The sequence below is a fragment of the Dendrobates tinctorius genome, unplaced genomic scaffold (genome assembly GCF_039654945.1).
Source record: "Dendrobates tinctorius isolate UK_male_01 unplaced genomic scaffold, ASM3965494v1 ptg000029l, whole genome shotgun sequence".
In the NCBI taxonomy this organism is placed as follows: Eukaryota; Metazoa; Chordata; class Amphibia; order Anura; family Dendrobatidae; genus Dendrobates; species Dendrobates tinctorius.
In genome coordinates this window covers 12,088,148-12,101,973 of record NW_027361697.1, presented here as the reverse complement: position 1 = coordinate 12,101,973, position 13,826 = coordinate 12,088,148, and the positions used below count along the sequence as shown (strand labels likewise).

Sequence of the window (13,826 nt, the reverse complement as noted above, 5' to 3'; positions counted from 1 at the left end):
TTCATAAAGCCATGCACACGGTCAAGCAGTCCAGTGCCAGAGGCAGCAAAGCAACCCCAAAACATCAGGGAACCTCCGCCATGTTTGACTGTAGGGACCGTGTACTTTTCTTTGAATGCCTCTTTTTTCTCCTGTAAGCTCTATGTTGATGCTTTTGCCCTAAAAGCTCTACTTTTGTCTCATCTGACCAAAGAACATTCTTCCAAAATGTTTTAGGCTTTTTCAGGTAAGTTTTGGCAAACTCCAGCCTGGCTTTTTTATGTCTCTGGGTAAGAAGTGGAGTCTTCCTGGGTCTCCTACCATACAGTCCCTTTTCATTCAGATGCCGACGGATAGTACGGGTTGACACCGTTGTACCCTCGGACTGCAGGGCAGCTTGAACTTGTTTGGATGTTAGTGGAGGTTCTTTATCCAACATCCGCACAATCTTGCGTTGAAATCTCTTGTCAATTTTTCTTTTCCGGCCACATCTAGGGAGGTTAGCCACAGTGCCATGGGCTTTAAACTTCTTGATGACACTGCGCACGGTAGATACAGGAACATTCAGGTCTTTGGAGATGGACTTGTAGCCTTGAGATTGCTCATGCTTCCTCACAATTTGATTTCTCAAGTCCTCAGACAGTTCTTTGGTCTTCTTTCTTTTCTCCATGCTCAATGTGGTACACACAAGGGCACAGGACAGAGGTTGAGTCAACTTTAATCCATGTCAACTGGCTGCAAGTGTGATTTAGTTATTGCCAACACCTGTTAGGTGCCACAGGTAAGTTACAGGTGCTGTTAATTACACAAATTAGAGAAGCATCACATGATTTTTCGCACAGTGCCAATACTTTTGTCCACCCTCTTTTTTATGTTTGGTGTGGAATTATATCCAATTTGGCTTTAGGACAATTCTTTTTGTGTTTTTTCATTTAAGACAAATTAAATGAAGATAATAATACCAAAGAATTTGTGTTTGCAATCATTTTCAGTAAGAAACTGAGTATTATCTGACAGAATTGCAGGGGTGTCAATACTTTTGGCCATGACTGTGTATATATATATATATATATATATATATATATACATACACACACTCACTGGCCACTTTATTAGGTACACCTGTCCAACTGTGTGTTAAGACTTAATTTCTAATCAGCCAATCACATGGCGGCAACTCAGTGCATTTAGGCATGTAGACATGGTCAAGACAATCTCCTGCAGTTCAAACCGAGCATCAGTATGGGGAAGAAAGGTGATTTGAGTGCCTTTGAACGTGGCATGATTGTTGGTGCCAGAAGGGCTGGTCTGAGTATTTCAGAAACTGCTGATCTACTGGGATTTTCACGCACAACCATCTCTAGGGTTTACAGAGAATGGTCCGAAAAAGAAAAAAAATCCAGTGAGCGGCAGTTCTGTGGCCGGAAATGCCTTGTTGATGCCAGAGGTCAGAGGAGAATGGGCAGACTGGTTCGAGCTGATAGAAAGGCAACAGTGACTCAAATTGCCACCCGTTACAACCAAGGTAGGCAGAAGAGCATCTCTGAACGCACAGTGCGTCGAACTTTGAGGCAGATGGGCTACAGCAGCAGAAGACCACACTGGGTACCACTCCTCTCAGCTAAGAACAGGCATCTGATGGCTACTTTCAGCAGGATAATGTGCCATGTCATAAAGCTCGAATCATCTCAGATTGGTTTCTTGAACATGACAATGAGTTTACTGTACTCAAATGGCCTCCTCAGTCACCAGATCTCAATCCAATAGAGCATCTTTGGGATGTGGTGGAACGGGAGATTCGCATCAGGGATGTGCAGCCGACAAATCTGCGCCAACTGTGTGATGCCATCATGTCAATATGGTCCAAAATCTCTGAGGAATGCTTCCAGCACCTTGTTGAATCTCTGCCACGAAGAATTGAGGCAGTTCTGAAGGCAAAAGGGGGTCCAACCCGTTACTAGCATGGTGTACCTAATAAAGTGGCCAGTGAGTGTGTATGTGTGTGTGTATATATATATATATATATATATATATATATATATATATATATATATAGTGGTGTAGTAACCACTGTGTCCGCTAGGGGGCGCTGTGTGGATGTCCCAGGAGAAAGGATGAGTGGCAGAATACTGAATGGCCGTTATGTATCTCAAAGTGGGTGGCTTTGAGATGGAGGCTTTTGTGTTGATCAACAGTGATACTGCTGAGGTGCTGCTTTAATGTGTCAGGGAGAAGTCTCCAGGTAACTAGGGAGATGGGCGGGCCAGTTGCCCACAAACCCACCCAAGGGGTGTGTTTGAGTGTCATAATAAAGTATGTGTGTGAATGCTTGAAGGACCTGTGATGAGGTCATAGCCATGTGACCCGCTGGGCATGGCTACAGACCATATAAGGTAACCAGAGTAGGTCACATGAGAGAGAGCGCATGGATCTGATTGGGCCATGTGGAAGGTCCCGGCAGGCCTAGGTGGAAGAAGGTGTGCTACCTTCCTGAAGACCACGTGCTGAGGCTGCTGACTTGGGGAGGCCTATGTATATTGGCTGTATGTGAGGAGGGATAAGCCTCCTGTGTTTTGCTGAGGCTCCAGGACTGAGCCTGAAATCATGGACACTTATGCTTGCTTTCGCCTGAGCTAAAGGCTATTCCTTGTGTTATGTGCTGCTTTATGGGTTATGAAGCAATAAACCCTGAGAAGTTTTAAAGGAACGTGCCTCCTGATTGACTCCCGTTGCGCCTGAGCAAATTGAATCCCTACAATATATATATATATATTATATTTATGACCATTAGTCGGTGTCTCTGTACTGCTCGGCCCTTATTCACATTTGTCATTTGACATATGGTAAGGTTTACTACCATCCCGGATAGGGTCGCCTTGACGTGGTGGGATGGCTTTTACGTTTTTTTGACAGTGGAGTGGTGCGAGCCTGCATGAGAAGTTTAGGCAACCCCTTTAATACATGACACCTTACTGTCGTCGACTTTCTATATTGGTAACTACTCTTAACTATTCACTGTGGTCTCTGGTAAATGTCCAGAAACACCTAAAATACAGGTGACGATCTATGAAGATGCCGCCTATTTGGTAATCAAGAAAGGATGACGGGGATACATGATGGAGTCAGATAAAATTAGTTTTTTCCTTTTAATATTTTTGGTGGCGTAGATGGATATTGTTACCATCATTTTATTTTTTTTTTTCACTCCCTTACAATAAGCATTAGACATCTATTGTCTCTTTCTGTTATCCTTCCAATATTAAACCCTTTTTATGGTTTGGTGAAACATAATGGACATCTTTTATTCATCGCTCTTGAGTTCCTCAGCATCAGCAAATTTTTGGATGCTACTGATAGGTTTGTCCAGTAATACATTTCCGTATGTGACAGGTTATAAACCAATGAATGATATCACTGCTATGTTCAGCCATTGATTTTTACCATAAGAGTTTGGAAGTATAAAAGAATAAGGGATTATAAGAAATAATGGGGGCGGTTCACCAAAAGCTTTTCCCAGAATTCTGGTGTAAAGTTACGCTATTTGAAATATCACAAATTTTACACAAGTTGCAATAGAGGGAAAAAAAAAGACTTTTGATGTTTTTACGCCTGTGCTGACCAATTCGACTAACTTTTCGAAAAGTAGGTAGGATTAGCCGGGAAGAGATGAGGGCAAGCCCAGCCGACAAAGTCAACATTTAGTAAATTATGACCTCCACCTATTCCAGCCCTTGCCTATCCTACATTTCTTGCGTCGGTGCACGGCATCTGAACGAGGTTTACACCTTTTTTTAATGACTTTGGCACGTCTTATTCCAGCGCATTTTTCATCAAGGATGTAGGGAAAAATGCCGGTGTCGATGGATCGGGGCCGACATCTTCTCTTTATATTTTCAGTAGTCAGAGATCAAACTTTCCCGAGATCTCTCGTGTCGTTGGGTATCTGTTTAGGTCTACTTGTTCAGGCTGGGAGACACACGTTATTTTAAGAGAGGGTGAGCCCTCTCCTGCCATTTATCTGTAGTGCAATTATTGGGTCACATGAGTAAAAAATCCAAATAATCAACTGCTTCATATTCGAGACATTTAGAAGACTGCTAAACAATCAATTTCCAGGAGACCCTGTTGACAAGGAAAGAAGATTAATGTCTTTGATCAGCTTTACAAAATTCATCCCCATGACTTTCTCTCAACAGATGTTTTCGCTTTGTATAACTGCTCCTTCATATTGCAATGATCCTCATATCCAGCAATGGGAGCATTTACTTTTACATGGGACGGAATAGGACACATCCCCGTCTAGACTATAGACTGTGAGAGGAAGAGGACAGGACCTCTAGTGCCAGCTATAGTAGGTAACAATCCTAAAAGGCAAAATCGACCCCATAAAGGGACTAACCACATGACTAGGGACAGGAAGCCAAACCAGAAGTTTCATCTATGGGATCTATGAGAGGAGATCTAAGGGGTGATACATCTAAATTTTGAGAGACCGCCAAGGTGGCATAGGGAGACTTATGGGCCATGCAAAGCTCCCCTGGAAATGTATATACTGCCACCTATTGGGGGTAGCAATCAAAAATAAATCAATATTGACTCTTTAAATGGCTTTGCCTCATGACTTGGAATTGGAGGCCAAACCAGAAGCTCTAGTTGCATACACGTGTTTCATAGTTTTTGCCCCTCATTAGTGCAAAGCAGGAGACTTTGTGAAAACTGAAGACCCATTATAAATGGCATCATCAGAGTCTTTGAGCCATGTTCTCCTGTATACAGCTTATTTAAAGATGCTTCCCAATTAGTAAAAATGATAAAAACCCAGCAGACTTTAAAATACAAAAAGAAACCTTGCGCGCCTCTTCTTTCTGACGGCTGGCATGTGACGTTCACGTCATCGGTTATTTGATAGTGTCATCACCTCTCAACCCATGCTGAGCCCGAGTATTTGTCACACATCGTCATGCGCTCACCAGTATATTGCCTTATATAGAAGGCAGAGAGGTTACCGGTCATCAGACAGACTACTTATGTCTTGGCAGGCTGTATATAGAACAGACATATGGTCCCGATTACTGAGAAATGCTAAAAATCTAACAATTCTTACATTCTATTTTTATTCACCTTCTTGCAACCAAAGCGTAAATGTCAAATCTCATTAAAAAAAAATATATTCACTAACCTCTCAGTTACTGTAGGATAATATGTCAGTCTGTGGCATATTCTAGGAAACATTCCAGAATGTCAGTTTTTTTTGCAATCTCCTTTTCAATGTCCAGTTGCCTAATGTTACATGTCTGAAATCTGCTGCACCCCCTACTCCTATATCCTCATGATAAGACATCCTACTTGTGCCTTAAAATGTTTATCGGCCACAAACAAAATGGCAAAGTCACACTTGCGCAAGTGACCACTGCATCCAATCACTGGCCGCAGCGCTGACTTGTTGGTTCGCCAGTGCAGCAAGTTTTTGGCTCTAGGTCTCACACCTGTTCAGACCCAACAGGAAATACGGAGACCTGGGCGGCCTGAGTAGCAGTGGGACTGGGGCCATGAGGGATCGGTAACTTGAGCATTTTATGTTTTTAACTTTTTTTCTCTTTTAGTGTCTGGACAACTCCTCGAAACTACTCCTAGACTGTTTGTCATTTTGCCATCACCTACTCCTCCCAAACCCTGCTAGAATGTTTAGCCTGTGTGTTCTCCAAAGCAAGAACACATAGGAGATTAAGAAGAACATGTCTACCCTTTTTTGCCCTCCAACTGCTGTCAGAGGTTTGGGATACCGCTAGAGAGGAGAGTCAACTGTTCCCGACAAAATGTTTCTTTCATGTAGTGTGTATTGGTGTGTGTGCTTTATCGAAGTCACATTGTGTGGATCGGACCCACCATCCATATCAATATCTAAAAATAAATGGTATTTAGCAGAGAAACCGGTATGTGCATGAATATTTCGGAACAAGTCTGCTCATGGCACAAAAAATATGGTGATGCTTGGTTAATGGGAACTGTCAAATAATATGGCGAACCTACAGAAACAAGTCCGCTGTAGTCATGAAGGAGGCGCTGTCCCTGCCCTTCTGATGGGCGGCTGTGAGCTGATAATGAATTTGCCCTATTTCTGAATCACTATTTTTTTGTTCCATTCAAGCAAATAGAAGAGGGTACCTGGCCCCGTAAGATACTGGCATTACGTAGGGTAGCATATGGCTATACATCGTTAGTGTTCTATATGGTTCCAGTATTTTCTGCCGCATTGTACACAAGTTGTAATCGCCAGAGTCCATGGTGCCAGTGACCATCTTAATCTATCCACCCTCCCCCATACAGATACAGTACCAAGACCAGTACTGGACCTAGTGAGTCGCTTACAAGTCTCTGGCCGATATACTATCATCCTACATGGGGCATTTCTACATATATCTAAAATCCTTTATATTTTTCTTTCTCCTCCCCAGATCTCCTTCATTGGGGGCAGTGCTATATTGTTTTCCTTACTTCCAAAAATAGTGACATGGTCGATTCTGAGTATGAAGTTTCGTCAGATCTTGGGGAAATGCTGCTATCTTTCTGCATTCCTGAACCCACTAGATGTGATAACGCGCTCTCTGTGACCTGACGTCATTCGGCTCACCAGTACAAGCCGGTCTGGTTTCCTAGATCTGGGGCGGTGCGTTTATGGAGCTCGTCACACGGTGGTTCCAGATCTTAGAACCCGAGAAACGTATGAAATGTAAACGCTTCTTTAGTTCCATAGATTCATGATCATGGCAAGCTGTCCGATTCTGGCTTTTAAAGATGCAAGTTCGTTCTCTAAAAGAAAATAATAATTTGGTATATTGAGAGTATTCTTCATTCTTGAGGAGAGCTAATTTGCATACACTTTTTCCCATAGTTAATTCGTTTGTATTAGCCGATTTTGGAGCCTCCAATCATTAAATATTTACTGATCAACAGTCACTTAAAAGTTTGATTACATAGGCAGACCGGGCTTCAGATGCGCACTGACTGCTCTGTGATCTATCGTTCAGTACACTATGGCTGCCAATGGTGCCGACAACGTGCTGCCGAGCATGATGATCCTTTGGGAAAACCAAAAGATAAATTAAGCATTTTTCTCATTAGATAATCAGCAGCCTGTTTACACTGCAACAATGATCATGAAACGAGCGTTCCGTTGCGGTGCATTAAACCGCACAATTATCGTGAACGCGCATTCACCCCGTAATCATTCAGTCTAAACAGGCTGACGATCACCTGATAAACAAGCAATCCGTTCAGTCTTCGGGTGAGGTGATCTCTTTGGTTTGCCCAAAGGATCTTGGTGTTCAGAAGTGCATCCCGCACTGCTGAGAACAGTGCCATTGTGCGCACCGAGCGATCTACTACTGATCGTTCAGTAGGAGAATGTGGAAACCACAAAAATTGCGACCAGAGATCCCAAGTAATTATGTATTAATTCACATCTTTATTGAAAAAGGACAGAATTGGACAAATGGGGGACATGTGCAAAAAGCAAAACATAAAGTGCAGCAGTGCAGAAAAACACACAGGACAGCCACAGTCAAAAAAGAAGGAAGAAGTTGTTATTTAGATATACAGATCTATTTTTACATATATCAGGAGGCATACGATGCACAAGGGGTGCTTATATTTAAGTTTGTGAAAAATCTTAAGGAATGAACGCCAACGGATCACCAAAAACCGCTTTATGGCAAAAATGATAATCACCACACAAGACAGGTCTGTGCTTATCAAGTGTTATCCGTATCTGCACAGTATATATAAATTATTAGGCTACACTGCCAATGTGACTATTATGTACTGCTGCCATAAAGCGAAAAAAGCACCCATTGTATCATGGAGACCTATGATCGCTCCCACAGGGAGCATATGTACCGCCCACCCAAAAGGGGTTAATACCCCGAAAGCACATACCTCCACCAATGCCTTCTAACGACCAGACTGTCCGCACGTAACACCGACGTGCGTTTCGGATCATAGAGCTCCTTCCTCAGGGTTTCTATGCTCCGAAACGCGTGTCGGGGTACATGCAGACACTCCGGTCGTTAGAAGGCATTGGTGGAGGTATGTGTTTTCGGAGTATTAACCCCTTTTGGGTGGGCGGTACATATGCTCCCCTGTGGGAGCGATCATAGGTCTCCATGATACAATGGGTGCTTTTTTCGCTTTATGGCAGCAGTACATAATAGTCACATTGGCAGTGTAGCCTAATAATTTATATATACTGTGCAGATACGGATAACACTTGATAAGCACAGACCTGTCTTGTGTGGTGATTATCATTTTTGCCATAAAGCGGTTTTTGGTGATCCTTTGGCGTTCATTCCTTGAGATTTTTCACAAACTTGAATATAAGCACCCCTTGTGCATCGTATGCCTCCTGATATATGTAAAAATAGATCTGTATGTCTAGATAACAACTTCTTCCTTCTTTTTTGACTGTGGCTGTCCTGCGCGTTTTTCTGCACTGCTGCACTTTGTTTTGCTTTTTGCACATGTCCCCCATTTGTCCAATTCTGTCCTTTTTCAATAAAGATGTGAATTAATACATAATTACTTGGGATCTCTGGTCGCAATTTTTGTGGTTTCCACATTCTCCTTCTGTTAATAGCAGCGATTGATCCCTGATGGTCCAGTAATAATAGCACCTGGGTATTTTGATATGATATACAGGATGCTGGTATATACCTTTGCTATTGTGATTTGTACTGATCGTTCAGTGCGCGTCTCATGCTGGGGCTTTTAAGCGACCACCGATGGGTAAATATTTACTGATCGGCAGAAGTTTAATGTAGGTTCGCTTAGAAGCCCCCATTTACTTTATAGACAACTGTTGGCCAAATGATAGTTCATCCAACTGCTGTCTCCTCCCCGTTTCTCAAGAGCACTCGCTCTGTCGAGTGCCCATGCGCTCTCTATGAGAAAGCCGCCACCGGACATCTGTGGCGATGACTTATCTCTTAGAGGAGAAAATGTTTCAGTCCAAAATCAGACATGCTGGATCCTTCTGTCCCCCAACATCATCTGTCCTGAGGCCCTCCTATACATTAGACTAATGTTGGCCGGACCACCCTAAATTGAGAGGTTCAGCCGATGTTTGTCTAATGAAGGGGCTTTCAGTCTCCATACAGCCCTTTTATTTTACCAATAGCAACCAGTACGGTAACTCTCACTTGTAGAGAAGTGTTTTTTGTTTTTTTTTCTTTTGTGTTTTTTTTTTTTAAATGGGTTCCTTACATCTCTGAATAGCGTTTATCCTATTAGTTAATATTTGGTTACTGATAAAGACCTAGCCTGGGTTATATAGGATTATTCATTAACCTACTGTTAAGATCTGTACTTGGGCTGACAATGCCAAATCATTACCCTTCTCTCATAACAGCATTGTGGTTTCTCATGTTGACCTCTTCCACCATGGCAGATATTGCCCTTTTTGGATTGACTATCGAGCTGCCACCACCTTCCTTCCCCAAAAAAGCCCTGAACACCGGTCTTTGTTTGTTTTGTTCTGGTTTTCTTTTACTTATTTCATGTGTAAACAGAAAAATAACTCCGAATTTATCACATCTGTGCCACTCTTCCTTTTTTTTTTTTTTTAGACCTCCTCTCTTAGTTCTGGACTCAGTTTCTGCTTTTGTTTCAATAGAGACAGAAAAATGTGTCCCCCTCTCTGTGTCGGGACGTGATAATGGGGGGGTTAGCTGAGCCAGCCCCCTCCTTCCATCATGACTGAATTAGCTATTGAAGTAAGCCGTTGAGCACCGGTGTAGGAGGAAGCCAGCTCTGTCCCCGATATGTAATCAATGTAGAAATGAAGAATCCGGCCTGAAACAAGATGGAGTCTGAGATGAGGCGATCGGGCAGATTTCAGGAGTAGCTTGCATTAATACCTTCATTTTTTTTCCTTTTCTAATACAATAGATTATTGTAAGGTCGGACAACTCCTTTATTTAGTTTTCTTCCAGAAGCCGGTCTAGCGTTAGCCACGCACGGTGTCTGACATCGCAGGCGAGTGAGCCCCTTGGCTAGTGACATTTTTCCTTTTTCGTTCTGTGCTCCTGAAGTGTTCTCCCATTTTGCAATTTATTGTCCATTGTTGGTGGAGCTTTGTGTGTATGTTAATGTAAGTAAATGTCTTTTTCTGGGAAGTTCCCGGCTTTGTAATTATGTTGTCATGAGATGATTGTTCACAAGTCAATCAAGCGGAGAAAGAATGGGGTCAATTATTGTTATCTTAATTGTAGGTTTCGGCAAAGCTCCGCTTGCTGATCTGCTTGTCGGTGAGGTCGGCACATGATAATTCACATTTAGGAGTTATCAGAAATGTTGTCATTTAATCTTCTGTACATAGAGGTCAAGGTCTGACATCGCTGTATGCTATAATGCTGGATACAAGGTGTACCGAGGGCTCAATATTAAATCCAGGGGGAGAGTGAAAAACAGACAGCCATGATAATCAGTGATAGGATCCTTACAGCATTTTAACCCCCCAAAAAATACTTTCTCATTTCGGTCGTTGTGCTCCTTTCATCTTGCAGAAACATGCAGAATTTGTTATGGATCTGTTGAAGATTTCAATTTGTGCTTTTGCAATGGGTAAAATCAGTGTTAAAAATCCTCAGACAGAATTAACACGACATGGTATCTTAATTCTGTTTTTATTATTATTATATGTTTTTTTATTACTGCCAATGCCATCTTCAGTAATCTTGAGAACGATCCGGTGACCGATAAAGGGAGCAAACACTTGTTTCATTTGTAGCTGACTAAATTGATCCTCTTTGTACCAGTGCACTTAAAGACTAACCATTGTTGTAATTTGTATTCTGTATATCAATAACTCACATGAAAATCAGCAACCTTGTAAATACATCTGATCAGAGACCTCTGCTTCTTTCTCCTCCTTGACTGATATTTCACTCTCAATTCAGCTGTAAAATCTTGTATTTGGGGCTTTTATATATCCGCAGACACCAATATTCTGCTGAAATGTCTCTTAAAGTGATAATCACAGTTCTACATAGAAATTTATAAGCACCAACTATCATCTCCAATCTATGTAATGGCAAAATCTGTGTTCATTGAAGACCGATACCTATGTTAAGATATATTATAAAATTTCTTAATTTCTGACTACTATTGATTTTGGCTATTAAGTCCCCCATACTCCATTAGATTTAAACTGGCTGACACCTCAGATTTCAGCGTGGCCGACTGACTACCTGATATGGGCCTCACAAGACAAGGGTCAGGCAGTTTTTGCATTGAGTCACCCAATCATCTCGTTCTCCTTCGATCAGAGCTGATGCTATTTGAAAATACATGAGCTGATGACGCATTCCCTTTAAAAGAAGGACTGTACCTAGTGGGAGCTCCTGTGACCCCAGGTAAATGAGGACGTCCTGACCAGGAGTCTTAGTAGGGGTGTCATGGGTCATACAACAAGAGTGTATCTACAGGCTTAGAGCCCTTCACGTATAATGCAGCACAGCCCAGATGAGATTTGGCATAGTCTCGGCGGTAATTGCACCGATACCGGTTTTGTTTTTTTTTCATGTAAACCAATCATGGGGTCACTTAATATAAGCACGATAAACTTGTATGGACTCTTGACTTGTGTGTGCGCCAATGGGTGGCACATCACTAATTATATCAGTGGTATCATGCCAAGGACATCAATCGTCTTTATGTAATAATTGGTGTGACTGATACATAAACAACTTGTCATTTGTCACTCGTTAAATTCTGTGTGACTTGCGTTTCTCTTCTAGATCTTATGCAACGGACCAGGAACGTGTATCCCTGTGTGCTTCTCTGCTCTTCTTCTTGGCATTTTGGGCATAAAGAAAGTCCTCATCATCTACGTGGAAAGTTTATGTCGCGTAGAATCGCTATCGTTGTCAGGAAAAATCCTATACCACGTGGCAGACCGTTTCATCGTCCAGTGGCCTCTTCTCAAGGACAAGTATCCAAACGCCACATATTTGGGAAGAATAGTTTGATCCCCCTGACCTGTGTCCTGTACAAGGATCCATAGGTTTTACCTTTTGTGGATATGGACGGTCCAGTTTGTGCTCACCTGTTACCATAATCCTAGTCCCCTCACCACTGGTTCATGTCAGTGCTGAGGACCCCCATTCTTGAAATGGGGTCAGATTCCAGAGGTGGATGTGTTATAAATGTCTAATATGGGATTTCCAGGACTTCTATAATGATAACCTATTCTTATGATAGGTCCAACACCCAGCACTCCAAGTGATCAGCAGTGATGAGCGCACGTGCTCGTTACTGGAGTTTGCCTAGGGTGCTCGGGTATGCACAGAGTTTCTCGGGTGCTCGTGTGACATGTTTGAGTCCCCGCACCCGCATGTTTCGCTGCTGTTAGCTGAGCTATTGCAGCTTTGGACTATTCGCAGCTCCCGCTGCAGCTGGATGTGCAAAAACCTGATTGATCTGGGTGCCGAGTGTCGATCTTCCACCAATTTTATATCTATTGATGACCTATCTTAGGTCATCAATTCCAGAATTCCCGCACTCCCCTTTTTTGCGTTACATTATAAGGTAAGGAGCATCCAAGCCCCTGCGATGGTATAAGATCTATTATGTGCTCCCCGTATGCAGAAGGCAACACGCAGAAATCTGGAAGAAACTGCAGTTGATCTGATCTCTTCCTTTATTTTTTTTAGACAATCAAAGGTCCTGCAATGGTGTGGGTTCACCTGTGCTGCCGTGAGCTGATTAGAAGACGGGAATCAAAAAACCAGTTGCTGCGGTTTGTTGGTCAACGCATTTCGAAGTTTAAAACTTCTTCATCAGGACAAAACTACAGTAACCTCTTGTCCTGATCAAGAAGTTCGTAACACGTTGACCAATAAACCTCAGCAATTGATTTTTTAATTTCTGTCTTCTAATCAACCGACAGCAGCGCAGATGAACCCACACCAGTCTGGTGGCACCTTTGATTCCTTTCTCGTGTGTCTGCTGTAGTTTATGCCTCTTTCAGTGATTGCGTGCACACAACCCTATCAGGTGAGCACGCTACCCGGTCTACCCAGATAAGACCCTATTGCGCTTTTTGTCCCCTCCAGATTTATTTCTTTTCTATGTTGTAGACATAGAACCTTTTTTTTTCAGCTGCCCCCTGATGTGACCCGAATCGCCTCCATTGGTAGATGCAGAGATTTGGTATACAGACATTTAGAGGGGAAAAAATGATAATGTTCACGAATATCGTGATTAAAGTGGCTCCATGGTGGAGCTACAGCCTGATAGGCATTTCTGCGGTGGGACACAATGAGATGGCTGTGTCGTATATATGAGAACCTCTGTTACAAAGGGAAAGTATCATTAAAGGAATTGAACGTCTCCTTCTATCCAAGCATAACTAATGTGGGCAAATGATATGCTGCTCTTCTGTTATATGCCGCCAAATGGTTCCCCCAGAGATCATCTGCATTTCTGCACAACGTGCTTAATATCACGTCCCAATCCATACTACCTGGAGGATATATGTTCCTTTAGAGATGAGCGGTACGTCCACTTACAATAAAAAAAAATAAAATAATTGGAGTAAACCTTTCTGCTATAAATGTGTCTATATGTACATAGCAAGTGGGCAGGACTCAATAGCAAATTCCATACAAAAACGTATATTTATGGGTCCATGTGAACAGGTGGCAATGTTTTGGCCCAAAAGCAAGTGAACCTGTCGAAAGCTCACTTGTTCTTGAGCTGAAATGTTGCCACCTGTTCACATGGACCAATAAATGCACAACGTTTTTTTGCGTAGTATCAAGACATCAAGCTGCGCATGTGTGCAAGATCTC

The 13,826-nt window shown here is 42.4% G+C and overlaps 1 protein-coding gene across 3 annotated transcripts in view; it reads left to right on the top strand.

Annotated features, from left to right (window-relative positions):
• ALG14 (ALG14 UDP-N-acetylglucosaminyltransferase subunit) overlaps positions 1–13,574 on the top strand; it is a 38,667-nt gene extending 25,093 nt beyond the window's left edge. For 2 of the 3 annotated variants that reach the window (XM_073571393.1, XM_073571391.1), the window contains one exon: positions 11,772–13,574. In XM_073571393.1, the coding sequence (XP_073427494.1) occupies positions 11,772–12,002 (231 nt within the window). In that variant the 3' untranslated portion in view covers positions 12,003–13,574. Of the gene's footprint in view, positions 1–5,582; positions 5,911–11,771 lie in introns of those variants that run through there. The other variant, XM_073571392.1, reaches the window with a different exon arrangement.
• Positions 13,575–13,826: the final 252 nt, after the last annotated feature.